The sequence below is a fragment of the Oncorhynchus clarkii genome, chromosome 12, assembly GCF_045791955.1.
Source record: "Oncorhynchus clarkii lewisi isolate Uvic-CL-2024 chromosome 12, UVic_Ocla_1.0, whole genome shotgun sequence".
Classification (NCBI taxonomy): domain Eukaryota; kingdom Metazoa; phylum Chordata; class Actinopteri; order Salmoniformes; family Salmonidae; genus Oncorhynchus; species Oncorhynchus clarkii.
In genome coordinates, this window is record NC_092158.1 from 60,488,892 (window position 1) to 60,516,859 (window position 27,968).

The window sequence follows — 27,968 nt, forward strand, 5'->3', positions numbered from 1 at the left end:
AACAAAACTAGTATTATACGCCTAATATTGGTTTGTCTTCTTTTAGAACAAAATTGCCCTTTAATTTTAATCTAGAGTCTGACTCCAACACTTAATTGTTATTAAAAATAAGGCCCGAAACCAGGCATTAATGTATTTTAGCTTTTTATTCAACCAAATAAGTGTCAGCAAAAAAAATCTGGCAACAGTTGAGGATGTAGGCCAATGACATACATCTTCAATGGGTATCTTTTTAAATAGGTACAGTGCATTCAGAAAGTATTCAGAACCCTCTACTTTTTCCAAATGTTACATTACAGCCTTATTCTAAAATTGATTAAATAATTTTTCCCCCTCATCAATCTACACACACTACCCCATAATGACAAAGCAAAAACTTTTTTTTTTTTTGTAATTTTAGCAAATGTATCGAAATAAATACAAAAATATATTTATGTAAGTATTCAGTACTTTGTTGAAGCAACTTATGCAGCAATTACAGGCTTGAGTCTTCTTGGCTATGACCCTACACCTGTATTTGGGGAGTTTCTCCTATTCTTCTCTGCAGATCCTCTCAAGCCCTGTCAGGTTGGATGGAGAGCGTCGCTGCACAGCTATTATCAGGTCTCTCCAGTGATGTTCGATCGGGCTCAAGTCCGGGCTCTGGCTGGGCCACTCAAGGACATTCAGAGACTTGTCCCGAAGCCACTCCTGCGCTGTCTTGGCTGTGTGCTTAGGCTCGGTGTCCTGTTGGAAGGTGAACCTTTGCCCCAGTCTGAGGTCCTGAGCACTCTGGAGCAGGTTTTCATCAAGGATCTCGCTGTACCTTGCTCCATTCATCTTTGCTTCGATACTGACTAGTCTCCCAGTCCCTGCCCCTGAAAAACATCAACACAGCCTGATTCTGCAAACACCATGCTTCACCGTAGTAATCGTGCCGGGTTTTCTCGAGACGTGACGCTTGGCATTTGGGCCAAATAGTTCCATCTTGGTTTCATCAGACCAGAGAATCTTGTTTCCTTTAGGTGTCTTTTGGAAAACTCCAAGCGGGCTGTCATGTGTCTTTTACTGAGGAGTGGCTTCTACCTGAGGAGTGGCACTCTACCATAAAGGCCTAATTGGTGGAGTGCTGCAGGGGTTGTCATTCTGGAAGGTTATCCCATCTCCACAGAGGAACTCTGGAGTTCTGTCAGAGTGACCATCGGGTTCTTGGTCACTTCCCTGACCAAGGCCCTTCTCCCCTGATTGCTCAGTTTGGCCTGACGACCAGCTCTAGGAAGAATCTTGGTGGTTCCACTATGTTCTTGGGGACTTTCAATGCTGCAGACATTTTTTGGAATGCACCTGAGCTCAATTTCGGGTCTCATAGCAAAGCGTCTAAATAATAGGTTAATTCTGTTTTATAATAAGGCTGTAACGTGGCAAAATGTGGAATAAGTCAAGGGGTCTGAATACTTTCCGAATGCACTGTATGTGGGCCTTACCAGGGGCCAGGCACACTGAAAACCAACATATGTTGGTCGTGCCACTGTAGACCTAAAACCAGCATATTTGGGGTTAAACATGTACCTTATGCTACCTTTCTAAAATTACGGGGGTGGGACTCTTGATTTCTTTTAAAGGAGCATTACTGACTTCAACAGGTACATATGTTGAAGAATATCACAAGTCGATTATAACTTTGGTTTGTTGAAATAATGGTTCTATTTCAAAGGTGTGCGCTGAAAAACCTTATCCTGCCGAGTCCTTACTGTCGGGGTTGGGGAGTTCTACCAGCGAGTAAAAGTTACATCACTGAGTTCGCATTTTTTCTCCTCCTTGGGCATCGATGCACTGGATACAGTACCATATCAGGTTAGTAGCCTATGTAGGCTATACCATTGTAAGTACTATAGGCTATCATACTATAGTAGTGTACAAGTAGGCTATTCATTTGTTTTTGTTAAGCTTGCACAGAGAAGTGATTTAACACTACTAGAAAGCTCATAATGGTAATTCTGACCGTTGATCTTTCAATTGTGCAAATATGCCCTATTAAATAAATAGATTGATCCCGCAGTGCATAGACTGTAAATTCTAAAATTACTATAGTGTATTTTCTGACTGTAGGACAATAGTTGCCTGCCCAGCTTGTTGCCCATCCAAACTACACCTAAACTATATTGAAACTAATTTAACACTTATAATAGATGTGGTCTAAAGACAAAAATGTACAATAGTCTGATGGGTGACAATATTATCAATTGTCAAATTGAGAATGAAGAGACTGATGACCAGCTCAGTGTGCATTGACAAAAAAGGGAACCGAGTTTACCAAACGGCACTTTTTCAAATAATCATCCAGAGGTCCATGCAGGCCAGAAGTTGTGATTGCTATACCCTAAGAGTAGATTCAGATGTTTCTAATGAACCTAGTCGTGTCAAAATTATCAAGAAATTGTGCGTGTGGGCTCATTTTCAAAAGACTGTTGACAATCAGCTATAGCCATTTGTGAAAAATATCCTTTATTCTGTTTCTTCCATTATATTCCTACTGTAAAATATATACCGTATGTGTTGACTGTGGCAGAGCAGGGGAATATAAGCATGTAATGTCTGCTAAAGTTGATTTCCTGATGCAGCCATATAGCCTCAGCTACTAAGCACAGATGGATAAAACAATAAAACTCAAAACATGCTTTTCTGTTCTTTTGAAATAAATTGTCTAGGTATCATGTTTATATGACCTTCCTAAACAGAATCTTAATGGATTTCTTTGTGATTGTGTATAGTAAATGGATTTATTAGACTGGTTGCTGTTGGTACTGGTTGTCCTGGCTATTCTACTGTTTCAATATACATATGGTCATTTTGACGCTTTGAGGTAAAAAGTATCAATGTATTTGTATTATATTTTATTACATTTATTCCAAAGTTCTGGTGGAGTGTAAAATACACACATTTAGGAAAAGTCAGGGACAGGTGGGTTGTGCACATGCCTTCAAATGCTCTTAATTCGATATGTTTAGTGAATCTTTAGGTCATTAGCTCAAACTACTTTCTACAAATTTAAAGTGTATCACTCATTGGTAAGGGTAGGCAATAGCTAAAATAGTAACCCTGTTTTGGATCAAATAATATTTGATCAGATAGATTGGACACTTGTGGTGTAGGGTCATTTTGTTTCACAGTGGTCACATTTGGATAGGTGATCGTGACCTAGTACTTTTTTAAACCACGAGGACAGACCTGTTTAAGAAGTAGGCTACTGTAAATAGGGCAGTGGGTCATACATTTCAACTGAATTATAGGATACTTGATAGGGTGAGGTTTACAAACAGAAGCATAATTCTACCTTGCCTCTCTCGCTCGCACACATGGCACATAAACACACGGCACTCTGTCTTTTCTTTGGTTGTCACTATGCACATAGATTAACTATACACTTTTATTCCTTGCCAAAATACAGATTAGAAGTTTTTAGCATTTCACATATTAATTAATTCAGGCTATTTAAAAATAATAATTCCAATCTCATACACTGTCAATCTTTGCATCCATAGCTGTGCCTATGAATTTGAGTGATTACTTCCCAAGCCCCATCTTAGCCTACCAAACAAAGTGGCTGGGTCTGGTTATTGGAATGGCAGATAGCCTATATTGGAGACATGATCATCTGTAAAATAGTTAGGCTACACAGGCCTAAACTAGGTGGCACTTCTTCCCACACCTATGCAGTTGTCTTAAAGTGGTGTGAATGAAGGTTTGTGGCGAGGGAGACACTTTTGGAATGAAATGCTGCCTGTCATAGGTGGGATCTGAACACTAAATCCTGTATTCACCAGAAACCATTAGGTCAAGAGGAAATTCCCTCTTAGACCAAGGGTGACAGTGATTTTAAAGACATATTTATACCTGGTGCTAAACATGGGTCCTTTGTCCTGATTAGGTTTGCAAAATTCCTAATTTCAGTTTAAGGATTCCTGAATTCAACACGGTAAAATAGAAAAAATTAATTAAAATCCTATGAAGTGAAATGTAACACTATTTTGGGTTTTTTATGTTCCTACCCCCATTTTGTGATATAACTACTCTGGTCACGGTGTTGATAATTTGGGAGTTAAAATGACACTAAATAAAATAAATGTCCAACTCTGTTACAAAATCCCCCTGCTGAGGGTGCAACATGTTTGTGTGACGCTCACCGTTTGTGTGAGCATTTGTTTATTTGCTTTCTGGAGCCGTGCAGTCTGACTTTAACCCATCTTCACCCTTTCTCCCCCTCACATGACAAATTAATATCTCCTCCACCTCATGGCTTCAGCCAATCGGACAAAAGCCGTGTGTCTCAACCCATTGCACACACTAGCCCTGATTGGCTAGCCAACCTGACCCATGCTCTCCAAGGGAGTAAATATTGCCTGTAGCTGAACAGTATTATTCCAGTCTGTGAGTGTGGGTAGACATATGTGCATGGGTTGCGTAACTACAAAGTAAGCTGTTGATATCATTGCAGTTTATAGAGTAGCCATATTCTATGAAGTTCTCATTCCTGTTATGTTACTGATATTGTCTGCAGTGATGAGTCTTTGCTCTTGTATGTTTCTGTGCAACAGCCTACTATTTGTATAATATACAGTCCTTGACATTATTCTTGTTGTTATATCCCATATCAGACTCTATCATACTTTGAAAATATCTATTCAGGCCAGTGTATTTATCTCCTCTGTTTCTGTCCATTAAAGAACCATACCAATGTACATTAAAAATATATATATAAATGCAACATGCAACAATTTCAATGATTTTATTGAATTACAGTTCATATAAGGAAATCAGTCAATTGAAATGCATTCATTAGGCCCTAGGCTATGGATTTCACATGACTGGAAATACAGATATGCATTTGTTAGTCACAGTTACGTTTAAAAAAAGTAGGGGTGTGGATCAGAAAACCAGTCAGTATCTGGTGTGACCACCATTTGCCTCATGCAGCGACAGGTCTTTTTCGCATAGGGTTGATCAGGCTATTGATTGTGCCCTGTGGAATGTTGTCCCACTCTTCTTCAATGGCTGTGCAAAGTTGCTAGATATTTGGGAGAACTGGAACAAGCTGTCGTACGTGCCAATCCAGACCATCCCACATATGCTCAATGGGAGACATGTCTGGTGAGTATGTAGGCCACTGAACTGGGACATTTTCAGCTTCCAGGAATTGTGTACAGATCCTTGCAACATGGGGAAGTGCATTGTCATGCTGAAACATGAGGTGATGGCAGTGGATGAATGGCATAACAATGGGCCTCAGGATCTCTCCGCGGTATCTCTGTGCATTCAAATTGCCATCGATAAAATGCAATTGTGTTTGTTGGCCGTAGCTTATGTCTGCCCATACCATAACCCCACCATGGGGCACTCTGTTCACAACGTTGACATCAACAAACTGCTCACTCCCACAATGCCTGGTACAGTTGAAACCGGGGTTCATCCATGAAGAGCACACTTCTCCAGCGTACCAGTGGCCTTCGAAGGTGAGCATTTGCCCACTGAATTTGGTTTCGACGCCGAACTGCAGTCAGGTCAAGACCCTGGTGAGGACGATGAGCTTCCTTGAGACGGTTTCTGACAGATTGTGCAGAAATTCTTCGATTGTGCAAACCCACAGTTTCATCGGCCTTCCAGGTGGATGGTCTCAGATGATCCCGCAGGTGAAGAAGCCGGATGTGGAGGTCCTGGGATGGCATGGTTACCGTGGTCTGTGAGGCCGGTTGGGTGTACTGCCAAATTCCCTAAAACGACATTGGAGGTTTCTTATGGTAAAGAAATTAACATTACATTTTCAGCTCTGGTGGACATTCCTGACAAACAAGAGACATCTGTGGCATTGTGTTGACAACTTTTTAGAGTGACCTTTTATTGTCCCCAGCACAAGGTTCACCTGTGTAATGATCATGCTGTTTAATCAGCTTCTTGATATGCCACACATGTCAGTTGGATGGACTATCTTGGCAAATGAGAAATGCTCACTAACAGGGATGTAAACACATTTGTGCATAAAATTTGAGAGAAATAAGCTTTATGTGCGTATGGGGAAATCTCTGGGATCTTTTATTTCAGTTCATGAAACATGGGACTAACACTTTACATGTTTATATTTTTTGTTACGTGTTTACCCTCATGTTCATCTTCTGTGTGTGATTAAAGTTCCTGTGTGTGTTAACTCTTGGGCTGCTTTATTCCCTTCTAACTGGGGCTGGTGTCAGTGAGTCACAAACCAGTAACATATGTAAGGCCGGGTCACTCTCTTTCACTCAGAGTTGCTTAAATTTAACTCCATTTACCGTTTTATTATTTTCCGTGTCGTTTTTAATCAAATCCCTTGCCATTTTATACTTTTCTGTGTTTTGAATTAACAATCAACTACAGCAGAGTACATTTCTTTTTCAGCTTTCTTCCTTTGAGTTAAGGGTGTACATCCTTATTTGAATATTTCTTGTCACATTATGGTGATTTGCAATGTGATATCCAATCTTTGTTGGAAGCCAACTTGCAGGAAGATATCCAACACTTTTACGTCACTCACAGCTTGCATGTAGAATGTCTGTCAGAGTATGGAAGAAAATCAAGTACACGAAGAGACTTCTTGTTTTGCACGCTTGGTACAAAATAATAAAATGCAGTATGACAGGATAATATGCAGTATGACAGGATAGTATGCAGTATGACAGGTTATTTTTAAATGTAGCTCTTTATTAGCTAGCTATAACTGGCATGTTTGTGTCTCAACCGAAGATGAGCTCGCCACCTGGGTGGTTATCCAATCAGCGCAGTGAAATGCATCCAATTACAATTCAGTATGTTTACACATGAATATTTCAACTACCTACACCATGTGAACTCGAACGGCGATCTCACTAACAGTTAGTTATTAATCCAACCACTTACAGATTGGATTAGTTTAGAAAAATGTGTTTCTTATATTTGTGTAGCATAAGATGAAAAACAATCAATGTACATGTGAAAACACAGATATTGAAACAAACAAAAAAAAAATGGTAAGATATCCAGACCAGTGGAGGCTCCTCAGAGGAGGAAGGGGAGGACCATCCTTGGTGAATTTCATAAAAATAGTGTAATATAAAAGTTTTCCTTTTTATATAAAACTATACTAAATATATTCACGTCACCAAATTGATTAAAACTCATTGCTTTGCTATGAAGGTCTACAGTAGCCTCAACAGCACTCACTGGGGTAGCACCATGGTGTAGTCGGAGGACAGCTAGTTTCCATCACCCTCTGGGTACATTGACTTCAATGCAAAACCTAGGAGGCTCATGGTTCTCACCCCCTTCCAAAGACTTACACAGAAATGATGACAACTTCCGGAAGACGTCCTCAGAGCTCTTGCAGCATGAACTGACGTGTTGTCCATCCAATCAGAGAATGAATCTAGTACTGAATGCATAAGCTACAGCTAGCCAGCGCTGCAGTGCATAACGTGGTGAATATTTGTATTTATTATGTATCCCCATTGGTTCCTGGGGTCCAGCAACATAAGACAGTTACATACAGTTTAAAATACTACATGACATATTTCATAACACATTGTGTGTTCACTCAGGCCACCATTCTAACACCACATATTTACAGTGCAACATCCATGTGTACATGTGTGTAGTGTGTGTGTCTTTTGTGTATGTGTGTCTGTCCCTGTGTGGGTCTCTTCACAGTCCCTGCTGTTCCATAAGGTGTAGTTACTTTTTGTGGAATAGAGTTCCATGTAGCCATGGGTCTATGTAGTACTGTGCTCCTCCCATAGTCTGTTCTGGACTTGGAGAATGTGAAGAGACTTGTGGGGTCATGTCCAAGCTGTGTGCTAGTAGTTTAAACAGACACCTCGGTGCAATCAGCATGTCAACACTTCTTACAAAAACAGGTAATGATGTCAATCTCTCCTCCACTTTGAGCCATGAGAGATTTACATGCACATTATTAATGTTAGCTCTCCATGTACATTTAAGGGCCAGCCGTGCTGCCCTGTTCTGAGCCAATTGTAATTTCCTAAAGTCCCTCTTTGTGGCACCTGACCACACGACTGAACAGTAGTCCAGGTGCGACATAACTAGAGTCTGTAGGACCTGCCTTGTTGATAGCGCTGTTAAGAAGGTAGTGCGGCGCTTTATTGTGGACCGACTTCTCCTCATTTTAGCTACTGTTGTATCAACATGTTTTGACCATGACAGTTTATAATCATGGGTTACTCCAAGCAGTTTAGTCACCTCAACTTGCTCAATTTCCACATTTATTTAGTACAAGATTTAGTTGAGGTTTATGGTTTAGTGATTGATTTGTCCCAAATACAATGCTTTTAGTTTAAAAATGTATATATATTTAGGACTAACTTATTCTTTGCCACCCATTCTGAAACTAACTGCAGCTCTTTGTTATTAAGTGTTGCAGTGATTTCACTTGCTGTAGTAGCTGATGTGTATAGTGTTGAGTCATCTGCATACATAGCCACACTGGCTTTACTCAAGGCCAGTGGCATGTCTTCAGTAAAGATTGAAAAATGTAAGGGGCCTAGACAGCTGCCCTCTGGAATTCCTGATTCTACCTGGATTATGTTGGAGAGGCTTCCATTAAAGAACACCTTCTGTGTTCTGTTAGACAGGGTAACTCTTTATCCACAATATAGCAGGGGGTGTAAAGCCATAACACATACGTTTTTACAATAGCAGGCTATGATCGATAATGTCAAAAGCCACACTGAAGTCTAACAAAACAGCCCCCACAATCTTATTATCATCAATCTCTCTCAGCCAATCATCAGTCATTTGTGTAACTGCGGTGCTTGTTGAATGTCCTTCCCTATAAGCGTAATGAAAGTCTGCTGTCAATTTGTTTACTGTAAAATATATATATATATATTTACAAATGTTTACTACTAACAGGCTGATTAGTAGGCTATTTGAGCTAGTAAAGGGGGCTTTATTGTTCTTGAGTAGCGGAATTACTTTTGCTTCCCTCCAGGCCTGAGGGCACACACTTTCTAGTAGGCTTGTAATCAAGGTGACAGTGACACATTCAGTACTGACGTAGTGTAATCATTAGTCCAAACAGTTGCAAACGAGAGTTTCTATTGTTCAAATTCCGGTATGTTTATCCCAGTTTTGTTCCGTTTAACAAACGTTTTAACAGAATTGGTGGAATGAATACACAACCTGCAAACGCAGTTCCCTTTCATAGCAGCCACTGCAAACCGCATGTAGTGCATAATTCCTTCTCACATCTATGCGCTTTCCTCCTCACACCTTTTCCCTTCTCTTGTGCCCAGTGACACGAGCCTACCAGACGAGCTAAATGCCTTTTATGCTTGCTTCTAGGCAAGCAACACTGAGGACTGCATGAGAGCATCAGCTGTTCCGGACGACTGTGTGATCACACTCTCCGTAGCCGATGAGAGCAAGACCTTTAAACAGGTCAACGTTCTCACCTCGAAGCGAGCATAAAAGGCATTTAGCTCGTCTCTTAGGCTCGTGTCACTGGACAGCTAGCGGCTGGGTTTCCTTTTGTAGTCAGTAATAGTTTGCAAGCCCTGCCACATCCGACGAGCATCAGAGCCGGTGTAGTAGGATTCAATCTTAGTTTGCCTGTTTGATGGTTCGTTCTAAGGCATAGTGGGATTTTTTTATAAGCGTCCAGATTAGTGCCCCGCACCTTGGAAGCGGCAGCTCTAGCGTTTAGCTCAGCGCGGATGTTGCCTGTCATTCATGGCTTCTGGTTGGGATATGTACGTACGGTCACTGTGGGGATGACGTCGTCAATGCACTTATTGATGAAGTTGCTGACTGAGGTGGTATACTCCTCAATGCCGTTGGATGAATCACAGACCATATTCGAGTCTGTGCTAGCAAAACAGTCCTGTAGCGTAGCATCCGCGTCATCGGACCACTTCCATATTGAGCGAGTCACTGGTACTTCCTGCTTTAGTATTTGCTTGTAAGCAGGAATCAGGAGGATATTTTTATGGTCAGATTTGCCAAATGGAGGGCAAGGGAGAGCTTTGTATGCATCTCTGGAGTAAAGGTGTTTTTTTCCTCTGGTTGCACGTGACATGCTCATAGAAATTAGGTCAAACGGATTTAAGTTTGCCTGCATTAAAGTCCAAAGCCACTTAACATGAGCATTTTCTTGTGGCCATATACAGCTCGTTGAGTGGGGTCTTAGTGCCAGCATTGGTTTGTTCTGGTAAATAGATGGATACGAATAATATAGATGAGAACTGTCTTGGTAGATAGTGTCATCTACATCTTATCATGAGGTACTCTACCTCAGGCGAGCAATACCTCGAGACTTCTTTAATATTAGACATCACGCAAAAGGAGTTATTGACAAATAGACACACCCCGCCCCTCGTATTATCATACGTAGCTTCTCTGTCCTGCCGATACACGGGAAACCCAGCCAGCTCTATATTATCAGTGTCGTTGTTCAGCCACGACTCTGTGAAACATAAGATATTACAGTTTTTAATGTCCTGTTGGTAGGATAGTCTCAACCGTAGATCATCAAGTTTGTTTTCCACTGATTGCACGTTGGCCTATAGAACCGATGGTAATGGCGATTTACCGACTTACCTACGAATCCTAACAGGGACCCCGACATTCTCCCTTGGTATCTCCGCCGTTTCTTCACATGAATGACAGGGATTTGGGTCTGTTCTCCGGAAAGCATTATGTCCTTAGCGTCGGACTCATTAAAGAAAAAATCATAAGAGACAGTAGCAGCAACTTTATGTACAAAATAAGTAACAAACAATGCAAAAAAACTAACAAAATGGCAAAGTTGGTTAGGAGCTCGTAAAACGACAGCCATCCCCTCCGGTGCCATTATTATTAAAATGATAGGTCATTGCAAACGTTCCCGCAGTCGTAACGTTAACGGGGGAAAAGGAATTGCACAAGCAAGAGTAGGAAAGAGTTGAAAGGGTGAAATGAAAGCCATCAATCCAGTGTGATTTAAGTAATAAGTGGTTTTGCACCCCTCAAACACAGGAAATTGATGTCTGAAATTAAACATCCACAGTTGGCATGCCTGTTGCTAAAAGTTTAAGGGGCGGTGTCCCAGAGACTGAAAAGCCAGTTAAATTGAGAATATCCATTGAACGTGCTTTTTAGTCTAGGATTAGGCATAATCTGTGTCTGGGACTGCCCTTCAGAGCATATGTGTACGAGAGTTTTTCTTCTATCCGTGTATAGGGATCCCTGGTGTGAGAGAACGTACTCTTATTGCAGTGAAACCAGATGGGGTCCAGCGCCGCCTTGTGGGACAGATAATGCAACGCTTTGAGCAGAGAGGCTTCAAACTGGTGGGCATGAAGATGCTGCAGGTGAGATATGGCCAATTCCAAATGAACCCCAAAGCCCCTACCTCCTAGGTATTTGTGTAGATCTGGATAGGTATAAGTAGTATGAAAATAAGCAATATGATAGTAGCTTCAACTTGCACTCTGATCCGACAATTGGAACTTGGACTGTGCTTGTTCATTCAGTATTCATACACCTTGACTTTATCCATATTTTGTCATTACAGCCTGAATATAAAATACCCCAAATTGTCAAACTGGAATTATGTTTTTAGAAATTTTCACAAATTAAAGGAGTCTAATCAAGTATTCAACCCCTTTGTTATGACAACCCTAAGTTCAGGAGTACAAATTTGCTTAACAAGTCACATAAATTGCATGCACACAGATTCAACCACAAAGACCAGGGATGTTTTCCAGTGCCTCACAAAGAAGGGCACCTATTGTTAGATAGGTAAAACAAAAAATAAAACAGATATTGAATATCCCTTTGAGCATGGTGTATCAATATACCCAGTGACTACAAAGATACCGGTGTCTTTTCTAACTCAGTTGCCCGACAGGAAGGAAACAGCTCAAGAATTTCACCATGAGGCCAATGGGGACTTTAAAACCGTTAAAGAATGTAATGACTGTGATCAGAGAAAACTAAGGATGGATCAACAACATTGTAGTTATTCCACAATACTAACCTAATTGACAGAGTGAAAAGAAGGAAGCCTGTACACAATAAACATATTCCAAAACATGCATCCTGTTTGCAACAAGGCACTAAAGTAATACTGCAAAAAATGTGGCAAAGCAATTCATTTTTTGTCTTGAATGCAAAGCATTATGTTTGGGGCAAACAACACATCACTGAGTACCACTCTTCATATTTGGTGGTAGGTATGGGTATGCTTGTCATCAGCAAGGACTAGGGAGTTTTTGGGGGGGATGAAAATAAACGGACTGGAGCTAAGCACAGGCAAAATCCTGTGAGGAAAACTTGATTCAGTCTGCTTTCCAACAGACACTGGGATATGAATTCCCCTTTCAGCAGGACAATAACCTAAAACACAAGGCTAAATATACACTGGAGTTGCTTACCAAGTAGACAGTGAATGTTCACTGTTTTGACTTAAATCTACTTGTAAATCTGTGCAGATTTTAAAGGTTGAATGCAGGCTCTAACACAACAAAATGTTGAATAAGTCAAGGGTATGAATACTTAGTGAAGTCACTGTAAATACCAGACTAAAATAAAGGTTAAAATAATGTTGGCTTTCTTTCCTTCAGGCATCAGAGGAGCTGCTCTCTCAGCACTACCAGGAGTTAAGGAGGAAGCCCTTTTACCCCAGTCTCCTGTACTACATGACCTCTGGTCCCATAGTTGTTATGGTGAGAGTTCCTGCCTTTGTATAGCCTGGTAATCCAAACTTGAATTGCTCAGTTTCATTGTTTTCTCACTTCACTGATCAGTCTGGGCATCCTCTAAGAGTTGGACACCTGGAAGGTCTAGAAAATAACTGCTAGAATAAGCTGTTAACGCCCTTGCTCATGTACCTTGATCAACGGTAGTGGGTGGACCATTTCAGACTGTCAATGATGTGTATGATCTGAGACCAGTAGTCCTCCATTTGCCAGTTCAGTTAACTTTTTCGCTGCCTAGCCCAAGACTTGAACCACCTCTCTATCATCTCTTCTGGGCTACCTACTGTACCATTATTCAATTAGGGGGGAATTCAGGCCCAGATTACATGAGCGTAAAATTAACTTTAATCCTTTTTTATGCACTTTTCTTTCTATGTTCTGACCTTAAAATTAGGCATGAGGTAACGCATGTGCCAGCTACCTATTTGTTTAGGGTAGAGATGAGAGAAATGAAGGTGTGGCAGAGGTGTGTCTACAGATACATCATATTCTGGCCTTGACGTAATTCCCTCATAATTCCAACACCTTTACGCACAAGGAAACCTGTCGGTTCCAGTGGTGGAATAACATATTTTTCCCTGATAGAGATAACACCATTCTCTATGCACTGTAATTTACAAATTGATAAACCATTGATGAGCTAGGTAAATGGGTAATCTGTTTGGATGAAAGGGATTGTAAATATAAATAACAATTGTTTTACATAGAGTACCAGTCAAAAGATTGGACACACCTAGTAATTCCAGGGTTCTCTTTATTTTTACTATTTTCTACATTGAAGAATAATAGTGAAGACATCAAAAATATGAAATAACACATATGGAATCATGTAGTAACCATAAAAAGTGTTAAACAAATCAAAATACATTTAATCTTTTAGATTCTTCAAAGTAGCTAACCTTTGCCTTGATGACAGCTTTGCACACTTTTGGTGTTCTCTCAACCAGCTTCACCTGGAATGCTTTCCAAAACCCTTGAAGGAGTTTTACAGTGACAGTGTTATAAGATATTTGTAATACAAATATGCTGAACACTTGTTGGCTGCTTTTCCTTCACTCTGTGGTCCTACTCATCCCAAACCATCTCATTTGGGTTGAGATCAGGTGATTGTGGAGGCTAGGTCATCTCATCAGACACTCCATCACTCTCCTTCTAGGTCAAAATATCAGTCTGTCCCTGATATTTTTCCTGGAGAGAAGTGGCTTCTTTGCTGCCCTTCTTTACACCAGGCCATCCTGCAAAAGTCTTCGCCTCATTGTGCGTGCAGATGCACTCACACCTGCCTGCTGACATTCCTGAGCAAGCTCTGTACTGGTGGTGCCCCGATCACGCAGCTGAATCAACCTTAGGAGATGGTCCTGGCACTTGCTGGACTTTCTTGGGCACCCTGAAGCCTTCTTCACAACAATTGAACCGCTCTCCTTGAAGTTCTTGATGATCCGATAAATGGTTGATTTAGGTGCAATCTTACTGGCAGCAATATCCTTGCCTGTTAAGCCCTTTTTGTGCAAAGTAATGATTACGGCACGTGTTTCCTTGCAGGTAACCATGGTTGACAGACGAAGAACAATGATTCCAAGCACCAACCTCCTTCTGAAGCTTCCAGTCTGTTATTCGAACTCAATCAGCATCACAGAGTGATCTCCAGCCTTGTCCTCGTCAACACTCACACCTGTGTTAACGAGAGAATCCCTGACATGATGTCAGCTGGTCCTTTTGTGGCAGGGCTGAAATGCAGTGTAAATGTTTTTGGGGGATTCAGTTCATTTGCATGGCAAAGAGGGACTTTGCAATTAATTGCAATTCATCTGATCACTCTTCATAACATGCTGGAGTATATGCAAATTGCCATCATACAAACTGAGGCAGCAGACTTTGTGAAAATTAATATTTGTGTCATTCTCAACTTTGGCCATGACTGTACACAGCGTTCTATATCTTCAGTTTCTTGGCAATTTCTCGCAAGGAATAGCCATAATTTCTCAGAACAAGAATAGACTGATGAATTTCAGAAGAAAGATATTTGTTCCTGGTCATTTTGAGCCTGTAACCAAACCCACAAATTTTGATGCTCCACAAGTCGAAGGAAGGACCGTTTTATTGCTTCTTTAATCAGTACAACAGTTTTCAGCTGTGCTAACATAATTGCCAAAGGGTTTTCTTGTGATCAATTAGCCTTTTAAAATTATAAACTTGGATTAGCTAACGCAACGTGCCATTGGAACACAGGAATGATGGTTGCTGACAATGGGCCTCTGTTCGCCTATACAGATAGTCCATTAAAAAATCAGCCGTTTCCAGCTACAAAGGTCATTTACAACATTAACAATGTCTACACTGTATTTCTGATCAATTTGAATTTATTTTAATGGACAAAATGTTGTTTTTTTTAAAAAACAAGGACATTTCTAATTGATCCCAAACTTTTGAATGGTAGTGTACATAGGATAGAATACTATATGTACAGCAATAGTTGAATATAATGGCCTTGACTAGAATACAGTATATACATATGAAATGCGTTGAACAGTATATAAACATTATTAAAGTGACCAGTATTCCATTATTAAAGTGGCCAGTGTTCCATGTCTATGTGCATAGGGCAGCAGCCTGTAAGATGCAAGATTGCATAACCGGGTGGAAGCCAGCTAGTGATGGTTATTTAACAGTCTGATGCCTTGAAATAGAAACTGTTTTTCAGTCTCTTGGTCCCAGCTTTTATGCACCTGTACTGACCCTGCCTTCTGGATGATAGCGGGTGAACAGGTCGTGGCTGAGGTCCTTGATGATCTCCTTGGCCTTCCTTTGACACCGGGGGCTGTAGATGTCCTGGAGGGCAGTCAGTGTGGCCCCGGTGATGCGTTGGGCAGACCGCACCACCCTTTGGATAGCCCTGCGGTTGCAGACAGTGCAGTTGTCGTACCAGGCAGTGATACAGCCTGACAGGATGCTCTCAATGGTGCACCTGTAAAAGTTTGTGCGGGTCTTAGGTGCCAAGCCAAATTTCTTTAGCCTCCTGAGGTTGAAGAGGCGCTGTTGCACCTTCTTCACAACACTGTCTGTGTGGGTGGACCATTTCAGATTGTCCACCCATTGTATGCCGAGGAACTTCAAGCTTTTCTGCGGCCCCGTCGATGTGGATGGGGACGTAGTCCTTCTGCTGTCTCCTGAAGTCCACGATCAGCTCCTTGATATTGTTGACATTGAAGGAGTGGTTATTTTCCTGGAACCACTCCACCAGTACCCTCACCTCCTCCCTGTAGGCTGTCTCGTCAATGTTGGTACTCAGACCTACCACTGTTGTGTTGTCTGCTAACTTGATGATTGAATTGGAGGCGTGCGTGTGAACAGGGAGTACAGGAGGGGCCTGAGCACGCACCCTTGTGGGACCCCTGTGTTGATGATCAGTGTAGTGTAGGTGTTGTTGCCTATCTTCACCACCTAGGGGCGGCCCGTCAGGAAGTCCAGGACCCAGTTGCACAGGGCGGGGTTTGGATCCAGGACCCTGAGCTTAATGATGAGCTTGGAGGGTACTATGGTGTTGAAGGCTTAGCTGTAAGTCAATGAACAGCATTCTTACATAGGTATTCAATTTGTCCAGATGGGATAGTGCAGTTTGCAGTGCGATGGCGATTGCATCATCCGTGGATCTATTGGGGCGATATGCAAATTGCAGTGGGTCTAGGGTGTAGGTGATATTATCCTTTACTAGTAAAGCACTTCATGAAGACAGGAGTGCTAGTCATTTTGTTCAGTTATCTTTGCTTTCTTGGGTACAGGAACAAGCAAGTGGGGGCAGTAGACTGGGGTAGGGGGAGATTGAATATATCCGTAAACCAGGGGTGTTGGTAGAATTTATTTTTGGGATGGCCTAGAAAAATTTGGATAGGCATTTTTTCTACTTGTTTATAACATTTATTTTGCGATGTGCACTACATATTATTTCGTAATACAATCGTTTTATACTAGTGCATAGTACTTGGAGCAACCTCGTTACATATACAAATCATGACCTATCCCAGCATATTCAAATAAGACAGTAACTTTAGACCAGTTGCCAACAACATAAAACTCATCTTCAGGCACACTTTAAACTTGATGGGAAAACAAGCCTATATTTGATGTTACCATTTATACCACGGCGGGCAGTAGTACTATAAAAAGGTACCTTACCTTTAGTAGACGTATCATAAGGCATGACCTACATCACAAGGCGCAGATGGCGAGACTTTGAGTTGAATATGGTGAGGATCTCATCATAATCCAATGTATCTGTCAGTTCACGCTCCAAAGACAGCAAACTGAAGTGGTTCAGCCGGGCGCTTGTCATTGATGTGCGAAGACGATTTTTTATCCTTGTTGTTGAGAAAAGTCTCTCCACACTGCATGATGTCATTGGAAGTGTGACAATGGTCCTTAATTACCAGAGAGTTTAAATTAGGGAAAATATCATCGGGCAGCTGTCATGTACACTCATTTTGCGACTCAACTGCTGAGTAAAAACAGTGAATTCAGCATCCTCAATTTATATTGCATATTGATCGCATGTGTTCTCCAGCTGCTCTTTAAGGCCGCAGGTTTGGGATTCTTTGGAAAAGGAGGCTGCCGCTTGTATGATCCCATATGTGTCTTCTTGAAATCTTGAGTTTAACTCAGTAATCTGTCTAGAATATTGTTCCAAAGTTGCCTCAGGGCACTGGCGCTGGATGTTTTCCCTAATGAAGCTGTGACTACACTGTCTGCCAATTTTACAGGCAGTTTTCACTGCTATGATGCTCTCACATCCCAATTACTAATATAATGCTTAATCATCATCTCTTCAGTTAGCTTGAGAACTTTATCAAAGTCTCCCCCTGAGTTATCTCTGGACATAGCATAGAAAAGATGCTTTTGAGGATTTCAATTAAACCAATACAGTCCATCACAGATAATGTAGAGCTTTGTAATCCCTTCGTAGCAAAATCACTGGTGTCAAACAATTTACTAAACGTGACTAACAAGAATTAAAACGTCTTGTTCTGGATTTGTTGTAAGAGGGCATTGGCTTCTAATTTGGTTTGTCTACTAGCCCCCGAAAAATCTGCAAGAACCTCTAAAATGACATCTAGCAGTGACAGCACTTTACTCACTGACACTGATTTTGAACTCCAAAGTACATCCGTGGATCTTTCTAGCTCGATACGTGGTCTATCGGGATGCAACTCTTTCTGTACTTCTATGAATTGAGCATGTCTGTGGAATCCATTCATATGTAACAGTATAGCTTCTGTCCCTCTCCTCACCCCAACCTGGGCTCGAACCAGGGACCCTCTGCACACATCAACAACAGCAAGGGGAACCACTACTTCAAGGTCTCAGAGCGAGTGACGTCACCGATCAAAACGCTATTAGTGCGCACCACCGCTAGTAAGCTAGCGTGGTAGAGCTTGCTAGCTTACACACTACAAAGTTTATCCACGTGACGTTGTTCAGGTAAACCACCGTATGATTTTATTTTAAATGGAACCAATAGTCGGAAGCCAACTTGATTGTCGCGGACTATTTCTTTGTTACGTTCTATTAAAATAACCCATAAAAAATCAGTCTCACATGCGTTTCTTTTAAAAATGTAATAAAATAAATAAAAAATGTATATTGAATAATAATAATAACTTTTTGGGGGTAGGCCTGAGATCAAACTGGGTAGGCCGTGACTACACCGCTGCAGTAAACACTCCAACCAGCTGGAACGGAGCTCACTGTCCTCAGGAGCGGCCCACATCGGTAGCACTGTGTTATCCTTAAAGCGGGCAAAGAAAGTGTTTAGCTTTTCTGGGAGCAAGATTTTGATATCTGCGACCTGGCTGGTTTTCCCTTTGTAATACGTACATGTCTGGAGTCCCTGCCACATACGGAGTCTGAGACGTTGAATTGAGACTCCACTTTGTCTCTGAACTGATGTTTTGCCTGTTTGATTGCCTTGCGGAGGCCATAACTGGATTGTTTGCATTCGGCCATTTTTCCAGTCACCTTCCTGTGGTTAAATGCGGTGGTTTGTGCTTTCTGTATTGCTGAAATTGCCTTGTAACTGATTGCTTCTAGAAAGAGAGAAGGAACAGCACATAATCAATATGAACTACAACTACTAGTTTAAAGCAATGAAAGATCTAATTGCTACAAAGAATGAATGTATGTATGGGCTACATTTATGAGAATACATGCATTCGCTTACCTTATCAAACTTGAAGACAATACACAAATTTATCACAAAAAAAGTGTTCAATGAGTGCACCACAAACATCAAACATGTTGATGAATCCTCATCCCAATACAGCCTCTTCCAACACCTCGGGCAGGGTAAGGGTATATATTTTTTTACCTCAGATTGATGATGTTAGTGTAGTGTAAAACATGATGACACAATATCAATTGGTTAACTCTAGAACCGCTAAAGCAGTAATTTTGACTGCTCATGAATTTAAAAATAAATATTACTCTGCCATTTTTTAAGTCATGCCCCCCTCCGTCCTTGATTTTTCCTAAATAAGTCTATATAACACACTGTCGTTGTTAATCCAAGCAGTCATATCACTCAACTCTGGCCTACCTGGAGTAGGCTACACACTGAGAGCGTGTGTAATTGTACATGCTTTCAATATCTAGGAAAATATGCACATCGGGCAGCAGGTGAGCAAGATTCGGAAACCGTGGAGACCCATCATTCAGGGTAGGTGTGGCAAAGCCCCACCTGTTTTGAGCACCACACTTAGGTAAAAAAAAAATCTCTATATATAAATACAGCTCTGGAAAAAATGAAGAGACCACTGCAAAATTCGTAGTTTCTCTGGTTTTACTATTTCTAGGTATGTGGTTGAGTAAAAAAAATGTGTTTGTTTTATTCTATAAACTACAGATAACATTTATCCAAAATTACACAGTGGGTGGGAGACCTGGAGAGCCACAAGCCTACAAGCCACAAGTCTCGCACCCACTGTGACATTTTATGGAGGATCGGTGATGATCTGGGGGTGCTTTCAGCAAGGCTGGAATCGGGCAGATTTGTCTTTGTGAAGAACACATGAATCAAACCACGTACAAGGTTGTCCTGGAAGAAAACTCGCTTCCTTCTGCTCTGACAATGTTCCCAAACTCTGAGGATTGGTCTTTCTAGCAGAACAATGTTCAATGTTCCATGCCACTGAATTCGCTGATTCGGTGTGCGAGTTCATTAGAACGTGCGTTGAAGATGTCGTTCCCATAGCAACGATTAAAACATTCCCAAACCAGAAACCGTGGATTGATGGCAGCATTCGCGTGAAACTGAAAGCGCGAACCACTGCTTTTAATCAGGGCAAGGTGTCTGGTAACATGACCGAATACAAACAGTGCAGCTATTCCCTCCGCAAGGCTATCAAACAAGCTAAGCGTCAGTACAGAGACAAAGTAGAATCTCAATTCAACGGCTCAGACACAAGAGGCATGTGGCAGGGTCTACAGTCAATCACGGACTACAGGAAGAAATCCAGCCCAGTCACGGACCAGGATGTCCTGCTCCCAGGCAGACTAAATAACTTTTTTGCACGCTTTGAGGACAATACAGTGCCACTGACACGGCCTGCAACGAAAACATGCGGACTCTCCTTCACTGCAGCTGAGGTGAGTAAGAAATTTAAACGAGTTAACCCTCGCAAGGCTGCAGGCCCAGACGGCATCCCCAGCCGCGCCCTCAGAGCATGCGCAGACCAGCTGGCCGGTGTGTTTACGGACATATTCAGTCAGTTCAATCAAGGTGTGGATGGAGGACCACCAGATCAAGACCCTGTCATGGCCAACACAATCTCCAGACCTGAACCCCATTGAAAACCTCTGGAATGTGATCAAGAGGAAGATGGATGGTCATAAGGTGTCAAACAAAGCCGAGCTAGTTGCGTTTTTGCGCCAGTAGTGGCATAAAGTCAGCCAAAATCAATGTGAAAGACTGGTGGAGAGCATGCCAAGATGCATGAAAGCTGTGATTGAAAATCAGGGTTATTCCACCAAATATTGATTTCTGAACCCTTCCTAAGTTAAAACATTAGTATTGTGTTGTTTAAAAATGAATATAAACTTATTTTTTGCATTATTTGAGGTCTGACAACACTGCATTTTTTTGTTATTTTGACCAGTTGTCATTTTCTGCAAATAAATTATTTTCAATGACAATATTTTTATTTGGAATTTCGGAGAAATGTTGTCAGTAATTTATAGAATAAAACTACATTTAAATTTGACCCAAAAACACATACCTATAAATAGTAAAACCAGAGAAACTGATCATTTTACAGTGGTCTCTTCATTTTTTTTTTTAAGAGTCACATATCAGTTTGTGACATATCAGTTTTTAAACAATTTGAAAAGAAAAAATGTAATTGAGTTAATAAAGCCGCATAGAAACATGGTCTCTTTTTTGCTTTCTTGAGTAAGGCAGCTCCAAAATGCAGGTGTTTCAGTCTAGCTCAGTGCTTTCTGTGGTGGTGGGGCTAGCCAGCAGAAAATACAGACCGTTGCGTGTTATTGGTTTAGTTTTCTGTCATGATTGGCTCAGTTTTCTGTCACTTATGGGACAGTAGTGTCCCCAAGTTACAGGCTGACTACACCGCATGCACGAGCACTGCAAAATACATTTAGAAATCTATGTTATTCAATTATTGCACCCACACTGCTCGCGCGCGCACCAACGAGCATCTGCGTTGCCAAGGGCTAAAATAGAAGTCAGTTCTATTTCTGACGCAGATCGGGCTGCAAGTCCTGCCTCTCCTCATTGGTTTATAGAAGAAGGTACCCACAAATTCTTAATGCTTTTCAACCTGTCCCCAAATTAATATAATTGGTTCAGAGTTTGTTTTGATATTTTAACCTGCGTGTCGTGATCGTGTTTGGTGTGGGGGGAAAAATACATTTATGCACGATGGCGCACATACGCAGCCGGTTTGGGTTCCGTGTGGTTAGAGCTCAACATTTTTAACCCCTTGGGTTCTGTCATAGAATTATATTAGAAGAGCTTATCCAAGAAGGCTCAAGGTCATTGGACACAGATTGAATGACATCAAATCACATTATATCTACAGAAGCTTTGATTGGACTGTCAACATTTTACTTTCAAAGTCTTAGCTAGCAGTCATCATCAGTTGTCATCAAGTCGACTCTCTACTGGCAAATCCTTTTTAATCCTTGTCATATGAAGATAAATTATAAATAAAACATATCGGTGCTCATTGGCCATTGTACATAAAGATTACAAAACAAGTTGGAAATCGCAATTTCAACAATGAGCCGTTTGGAAGGAATCAATGGCTAACTGCAAGCGTTGCAAAGAAATCAATAACGTTTGCCTGCTATTCAATGGAGTGGCTGTGGTTTTTTTTCTCTTCGAGTTCCCACCATAAAGCCAGAGAATGCCAGACTTTGATGACAAAGTTTGATGACATTTGCCCACAAAGGACCGCTGCGCCACCTTCACAGGGTGAGTCCAAAAATGTATTGTATGCTGCTGCATAAATTATGTGATATGCAAGGGAGAAATGTATACTGTAGCAAAAAAATATATATTAAGTGTGTAGTAAGCCGTTAGTAGCACACATGCCTCACCCTAATAATTTGGTCTATTTTCACCATTGTAGTTGTGGTGATGGCTTGCACGTGCAAATTCAGCACACACAGCATTCTATAATAGAATTGTGTTATTTGTCGTGTCAAATTAAAAGTGTATTTTTAAAATGTATTTTTAATAATGAAGAATAGTCTGTATACATACAAGAAGTACACAAATAGACAATGATAACATATGCTAGGGTGTACAACAAATTACACATTATACAAAGACCTTAAAAGGAACACACATATTGATTGTTTTCACAGCTTTCTTATTAGAAGAATGTTGAATGGTCTTAATGTACTGCTCGAATTCCTTATAGAAAACACAGAAAAGTGTTTTTTATTAGTGAATTTACATTTATGAATATTCCATTTTTCCATTAGCACAATTAGATTTATGGTAAAATTGTAAAATTGTTTTTCTTTATCTTTATTATGGTTAAGGAAACCGAGCCGCATTAAAAGAGTATTTAACTCGTCAAATAGTGTTAAATGACGTGTGTCTTTTTTGACACGCAAAGACCCAAACGGTGTTCAATGTGACTCACCCTAATAATTTGGTCTATTTTCACCTCTTAATTTCGCCTACTCGTCTAATTTGGTGGTGCACAAATAGCCTATAACCTGTTTCCAAGAAATGTAATCATTGAATATAGTAAGAGCTTTCATTGTCTCTTTATATTCCCCATTTATTTGGGGGACAGGTAGCCTAGTGATTAGAGCATTCGGCCAGTAACTGAAAGGTTGCTGGATCAATTCCCCAAGCTGACGAGGTAAAAATCTGTTATTCTGTCCCTGAGCAAGGCAGTTAACCCACTGTTCCCTGGGCGCTGTGGATGTTGATTAAGGCAGCCCTCCGCACCTCTCTGATTCAGAGGGGTTGGGTTAAATTCGGAAGACACATTTCAGTTGAATGCATTCAGCTGTACAACTGACTAGGTATCCCCCATTCCCTATTTATCCTACCTATGGTTCTGACTGGTACAGGGACGGCCCATGTTCTGAATTCTATCGCTGTACATTTCAAAAGTGCAGAACCAGCCAGGTGCAGTTATAGGGACTATGTCCGTCGTTGCTCACTCATTAATGTCTTAATTGAAATTACGGATTGCCTCTTATCCACTTGTGCCATAGTTTGTACATCTCAATTGTCATTAGAAACCACATTTGTTTAAGCAATTCAGCCTATCAGCTATGTGTTTCTTAAAGGCAGCAAATAAGGCTGAATGAACTGTTTTGCTGCCAGACAAGGCTCCGCTGGTAGCCAGGTGTAGCAGTAGTAAGGTGTTTGTCACCTTTATAGTGCAATTAATATATTGTTTAGTGTTGTGTAGTGGCTTTGCTGGCATGCAACTTTTTTTGGGTTCCCCCACCAAGATTTGCATGCTAAAATCGCCACTGGTCTTGAGTATATGGTGATGAGTCTTGTGGAACCTTACATTGGCATGGGAAGAATTAACACCATGGGCAATGTCTTCACTTCACTGTCAATGACAAACAAGTTGCTTGCAAAGAAAACAAGCTTGGCTGGCACCATGAAAATCATGTACTTCACAACCGTGCTGAAGAATAACAAGACAACTGGATACAGTAAAAAGAAACTGAGACTATTAAGCACTACAACCAAACAAAGCTATGTCAGTGTGTCAAGCAAGTGAAAGTTACGACAATTTGTGTCAACTGCTAGGACAAGAGATAACAGCTGAATTAAATCCAACTGATGCCATTGTGTGAAGATGTAAGCATGAGCTGACAATAATTTATTATTTTTGACTGATGTCATATGACACTTATTCATTACTATGCCATTATTGCTTTTGTGCTATATATATATATATATTTCTTCCTCTTTAAATGTCAAAATACAAAGGAAAGTATTAGAGCAAATTAGTGGACTACTTAAAAAACTAAAATATAAAATAAATATGACAAATTTACAAGTAATAGCTGTCCCTCAATTTCATGTCACTGGTGTTAAAATGTATAAAAACCACCACTTTGAAAAAATGCAACATCCTTGTCAAATTCTTCCTGGGTCAAAGGTTCATTGGAGACAGGACTGTTTTGTAAAGCACATGGTGCTTCATGTGTCACCAATTTGATGATTCATTTCATGCGAGGACTTAAGATGTCACTGGTGTTATATCGTTTATAGTAAGTTTGATTTTGATTTTGATATTGATAAAATTGCATGATTAAGTGATTGATTTACAATTTAAAAAGTGTAATTTGAGTTACAGTGGCCGCCATCTTAGATATGCCATTGTGTCTGCAGATGTGTTACTGTTCTTGCTGGTAACACCAGTGACAGTCAATAACACCACAAACCTTTTTCTCAACGTAAAATTTTATAAAACCTTCAACAATTATATTTAAAAAATACTTATTTGCAGTTTATCACTGTTTCAATATTGTAATCACGTAATATGGCATTCCTTTTAATAGTGTGGTAAACCATTGGGTGGAGCGTGCAGAGATTGACACAGAGGCTTTAGTCCACAAAACAACTTTACTAAGACAGAAAACAAATATATCAAAGAAATAGGTTTTGCTCTGTCTTCCTTCTATTTCTTAACTGGTGTCCCTCTCACCCTTCTCTTCTGCGGTGTGCCATCGTGCTTCTTTTATTTAGCCTCCACGGCTGGTTGGCACCTTCCTCTAATTACCTTCACTTAGCTGTCCGTGTCAGGGTGCCCAGCTCCGGTATTCCCAGCAGAGGGAGCCAACGTGGCCTCACATACCCTCCCCTCTATTACCATCCCACGGGGTAGACCTCCTGGGATACCACAATAGATATGGCGAAATTAGGTGCTGCTGAAAAGCAAAGAATCTACAGACAGCGCAGTGATGCTGACCCACACCGCAGAGCAGCCTCCCTTAAACAAAAACACCAGACTTATTTAAGGGATTTAGAGGATTTAAACCATTTCTTAGAAAAGGTTCATGACAATACTGTCTTTGATTATATATACAAATTAAAGACTGAAATGACATTCTAGAAAGCCCAAATGGTTATCTAAAATATAGGTAACACCAGTGACAAAAAGGCAGCACAAGCATTTTTTTAATGTAATGTGGTAAAAATAAAAAATGTTAAGCTGTCATTTGTTGATTTATAATGTTAAGCGCTTAACTATTATCTGGTTAAGTTTTTGATCTAACTTTTTTTTTTAAGTTGGCTGTTCAAAAAGCCACCATTTTCATAGAATGACCCATAAGTATTCACACCCCTGAGTCAATACTTTGTAGAAGCACCTTTGGTAGCGATTACAGCTGTGAGTCTTTCTGAGTAAGTCTCTAAATGGGTCAAATAATGGATTTTGTCTGAAAAACCTGAAACTCCCCAGTCCTTAACGAATACAAGCATACCCATAACATGATGCACCCACCACTATGCTTGAAAATATGGAGAGTGTTGCTCAGTAATGTGTTGTATTGGATTTGCCCCCGAACATAACACGTTGAGTTCAGAACAAAAATATTACTTTAAGTGCCTTGTTGCAAACAGGATGCATGTGTCACGCCCTGACTATAGAGAGCTTTTATTCTCTATGTTGGTTAGGTCGGGGTGTGATTTAAAGGTGGGTTATCTAGGTGAATTATATGTCTGTGTTGGCCTAGTATGGTTCCCAATCAGAGGCAGCAGTTTATCGTTGTCTCTGATTGGGGATCATATTTTGGTAGCCATTTTCCCATTGTGCTTTGTGGGATCTTGTCTAGATATAGTTGCCAGTGAGCATTATTATTAGCTTCACGTTTCGTTTGTTCGTTTTGTTCTTTGAAGTTTTCATTTTCTAAATAAAGGATGGAAACACCACGCTGCATCTTGGTCCAATCATTATGATGAGCGTGACAGCATGTTTTGAAATATTTGTATTAGTATTGTGGAGTAACTACAATGTTGTTGATCCATCCTCAGTTTCTCCTATATTCATGCTGTAACATAACAAAACGTGGAAAAAGTCAAGGGGTGTGCATACTTTCTGAAGGCACTGTATCTGTTAAATTCCAAAACACCTAACCACTTGTGTATATCTGATTGATTCACTTTCAATTAATTTGCTGAATTGACTGATTTAAGATTGGATTTCCCTAATCCTGGTAAGCACTACATCCATTCTTGTTGTCCAGGTGTGGGAGGGTCATAATGTGGTCCGGACATCCCGGATCATGGTAGGAGACACCAACCCATCTGAGGCCCAAGCAGGCACTGTCCGGGGGGATTTCAGCATTCACATCAGCAGGTGAACCTTTTCAATAAAGACTCAAATGAAAAGATCTTTCACTTTACAATAATTTGCACAATACCATTTTAAACAAATATTTAAAGATTTGAGGGATAAAAACAAAATAATATATAAACATGAAATTGATCATTTGTGAAAGTGTTTTGAAAGTGGGTGCATAATTTCAATGCAAAATACAAAACTGGACTTTAATGAATGTAGGTTTGTATTTATTTTCCAGAAATGTGGTCCATGCCAGTGATTCAGTAGAGGGGGCTCAGAGGGAGATCCAGCTGTGGTTTCATCGAAAGGAACTGATGGATTGGGACTGCTATGACCACAATAGCACCTATCAGCTTTGAGAACGAGATGGAAGGCAGAGATTGAAAGAGAGTGTGAACAAGGTAGAATGACCATCAGGAACAGTGGCCCCATACCTAACTCTGTCCTGCTTGCAATACTCAGCCTTCTCCATCGTGGGAGGCTCCAATAACCAAGAGCCCCTCGCCTACTCTTATACAGTAATGTATCGTCATCACCATTCGTTTTTGGATTTAAGATCAAATGATCCATATGACATTAGTTTATTTAAGGCTGATTTAATGAATATCCATTTGACCATTTAGACATAAAAGCACTATGTATTTAGTCCCTCCATTTGAAGAAATCATAACTATTTGGACAAATTTACTAGTGTAGTTATTATTTGGTGCCATATCGCTTGGACCTAATGACTTCAAGTTTGCAACTCTACAAATTCATTGGCTGCATTTGCAATTCGTTTTATGGGATGTGATCTAATAGTAACTAAATGGTGTCTGGAATCTTTTTATTTCTAAATGAGCGGAGATGTTTCTGAACCCATCCAAATTGTCACACCCTGATCTGTTTCACCTGTCTTTGTGCTTGTCTCCACCCCCCAAGTGTCTCCCCTCATTATCCCCTGTGTATTTATACCTGTGTTCTGTTGCCAGTTCGTTTTGTTCGTCAAGCCTAACAGCGTTTTCACCCTTGCTCCTGTCTTTTCTAAAGTTCCTGTTTTCTGGTTTTGACCATTCTGCCTGCCCAGACCCGGAGCCTGCCTGCCGTCCTGTACCTTGTCCCACCACACTGGATTATTGACCTCTGCCTGCCCTGCGACTACATGCCGTTCTGTACCTTTTGAATTCTGATCTGGATTACTGACCTCTGTCTGCCCTTGACCTGTCGTTTTGCCTGCCCTCTGTTCTAGTAATAAACTTTTGTCACTTCGACACTGTCTGCATCTGGGTCTTTCCTAAAACGTGATACTAATGCTGCCATGATTCAGAAAATTCATAATGATGAGTAGGAAAGTCACTTAGGGGCCGATTCAGAAGTAGGAAATGTACGCCTTTCTTATGCACTTCTCAGT

The 27,968-nt window shown here is 40.7% G+C and overlaps 1 protein-coding gene across 2 annotated transcripts; it reads left to right on the forward strand.

Moving 5' to 3' along the window:
* The first annotated feature begins 1,602 nt into the window (after positions 1 to 1,602).
* Positions 1,603 to 27,828, forward strand: LOC139420920 (NME/NM23 nucleoside diphosphate kinase 4). 2 transcript variants are annotated; one of them, XM_071171340.1, is made up of 6 exons: positions 1,603 to 1,833; positions 11,218 to 11,348; positions 12,603 to 12,704; positions 26,481 to 26,593; positions 26,817 to 26,979; positions 27,608 to 27,828. In XM_071171340.1, the coding sequence occupies exons 1-5, from the start codon at positions 1,677 to 1,679 to the stop codon at positions 26,935 to 26,937; spliced, it is 624 nt and encodes a 207-aa protein (XP_071027441.1). In that variant the 5' UTR covers positions 1,603 to 1,676; the 3' UTR covers positions 26,938 to 26,979; positions 27,608 to 27,828. The 2 variants fall into 2 exon arrangements, with proteins under 2 accessions (XP_071027441.1, XP_071027440.1); XM_071171339.1 differs by having other exon boundaries at positions 27,645 to 27,828.
* Positions 27,829 to 27,968: the final 140 nt, after the last annotated feature.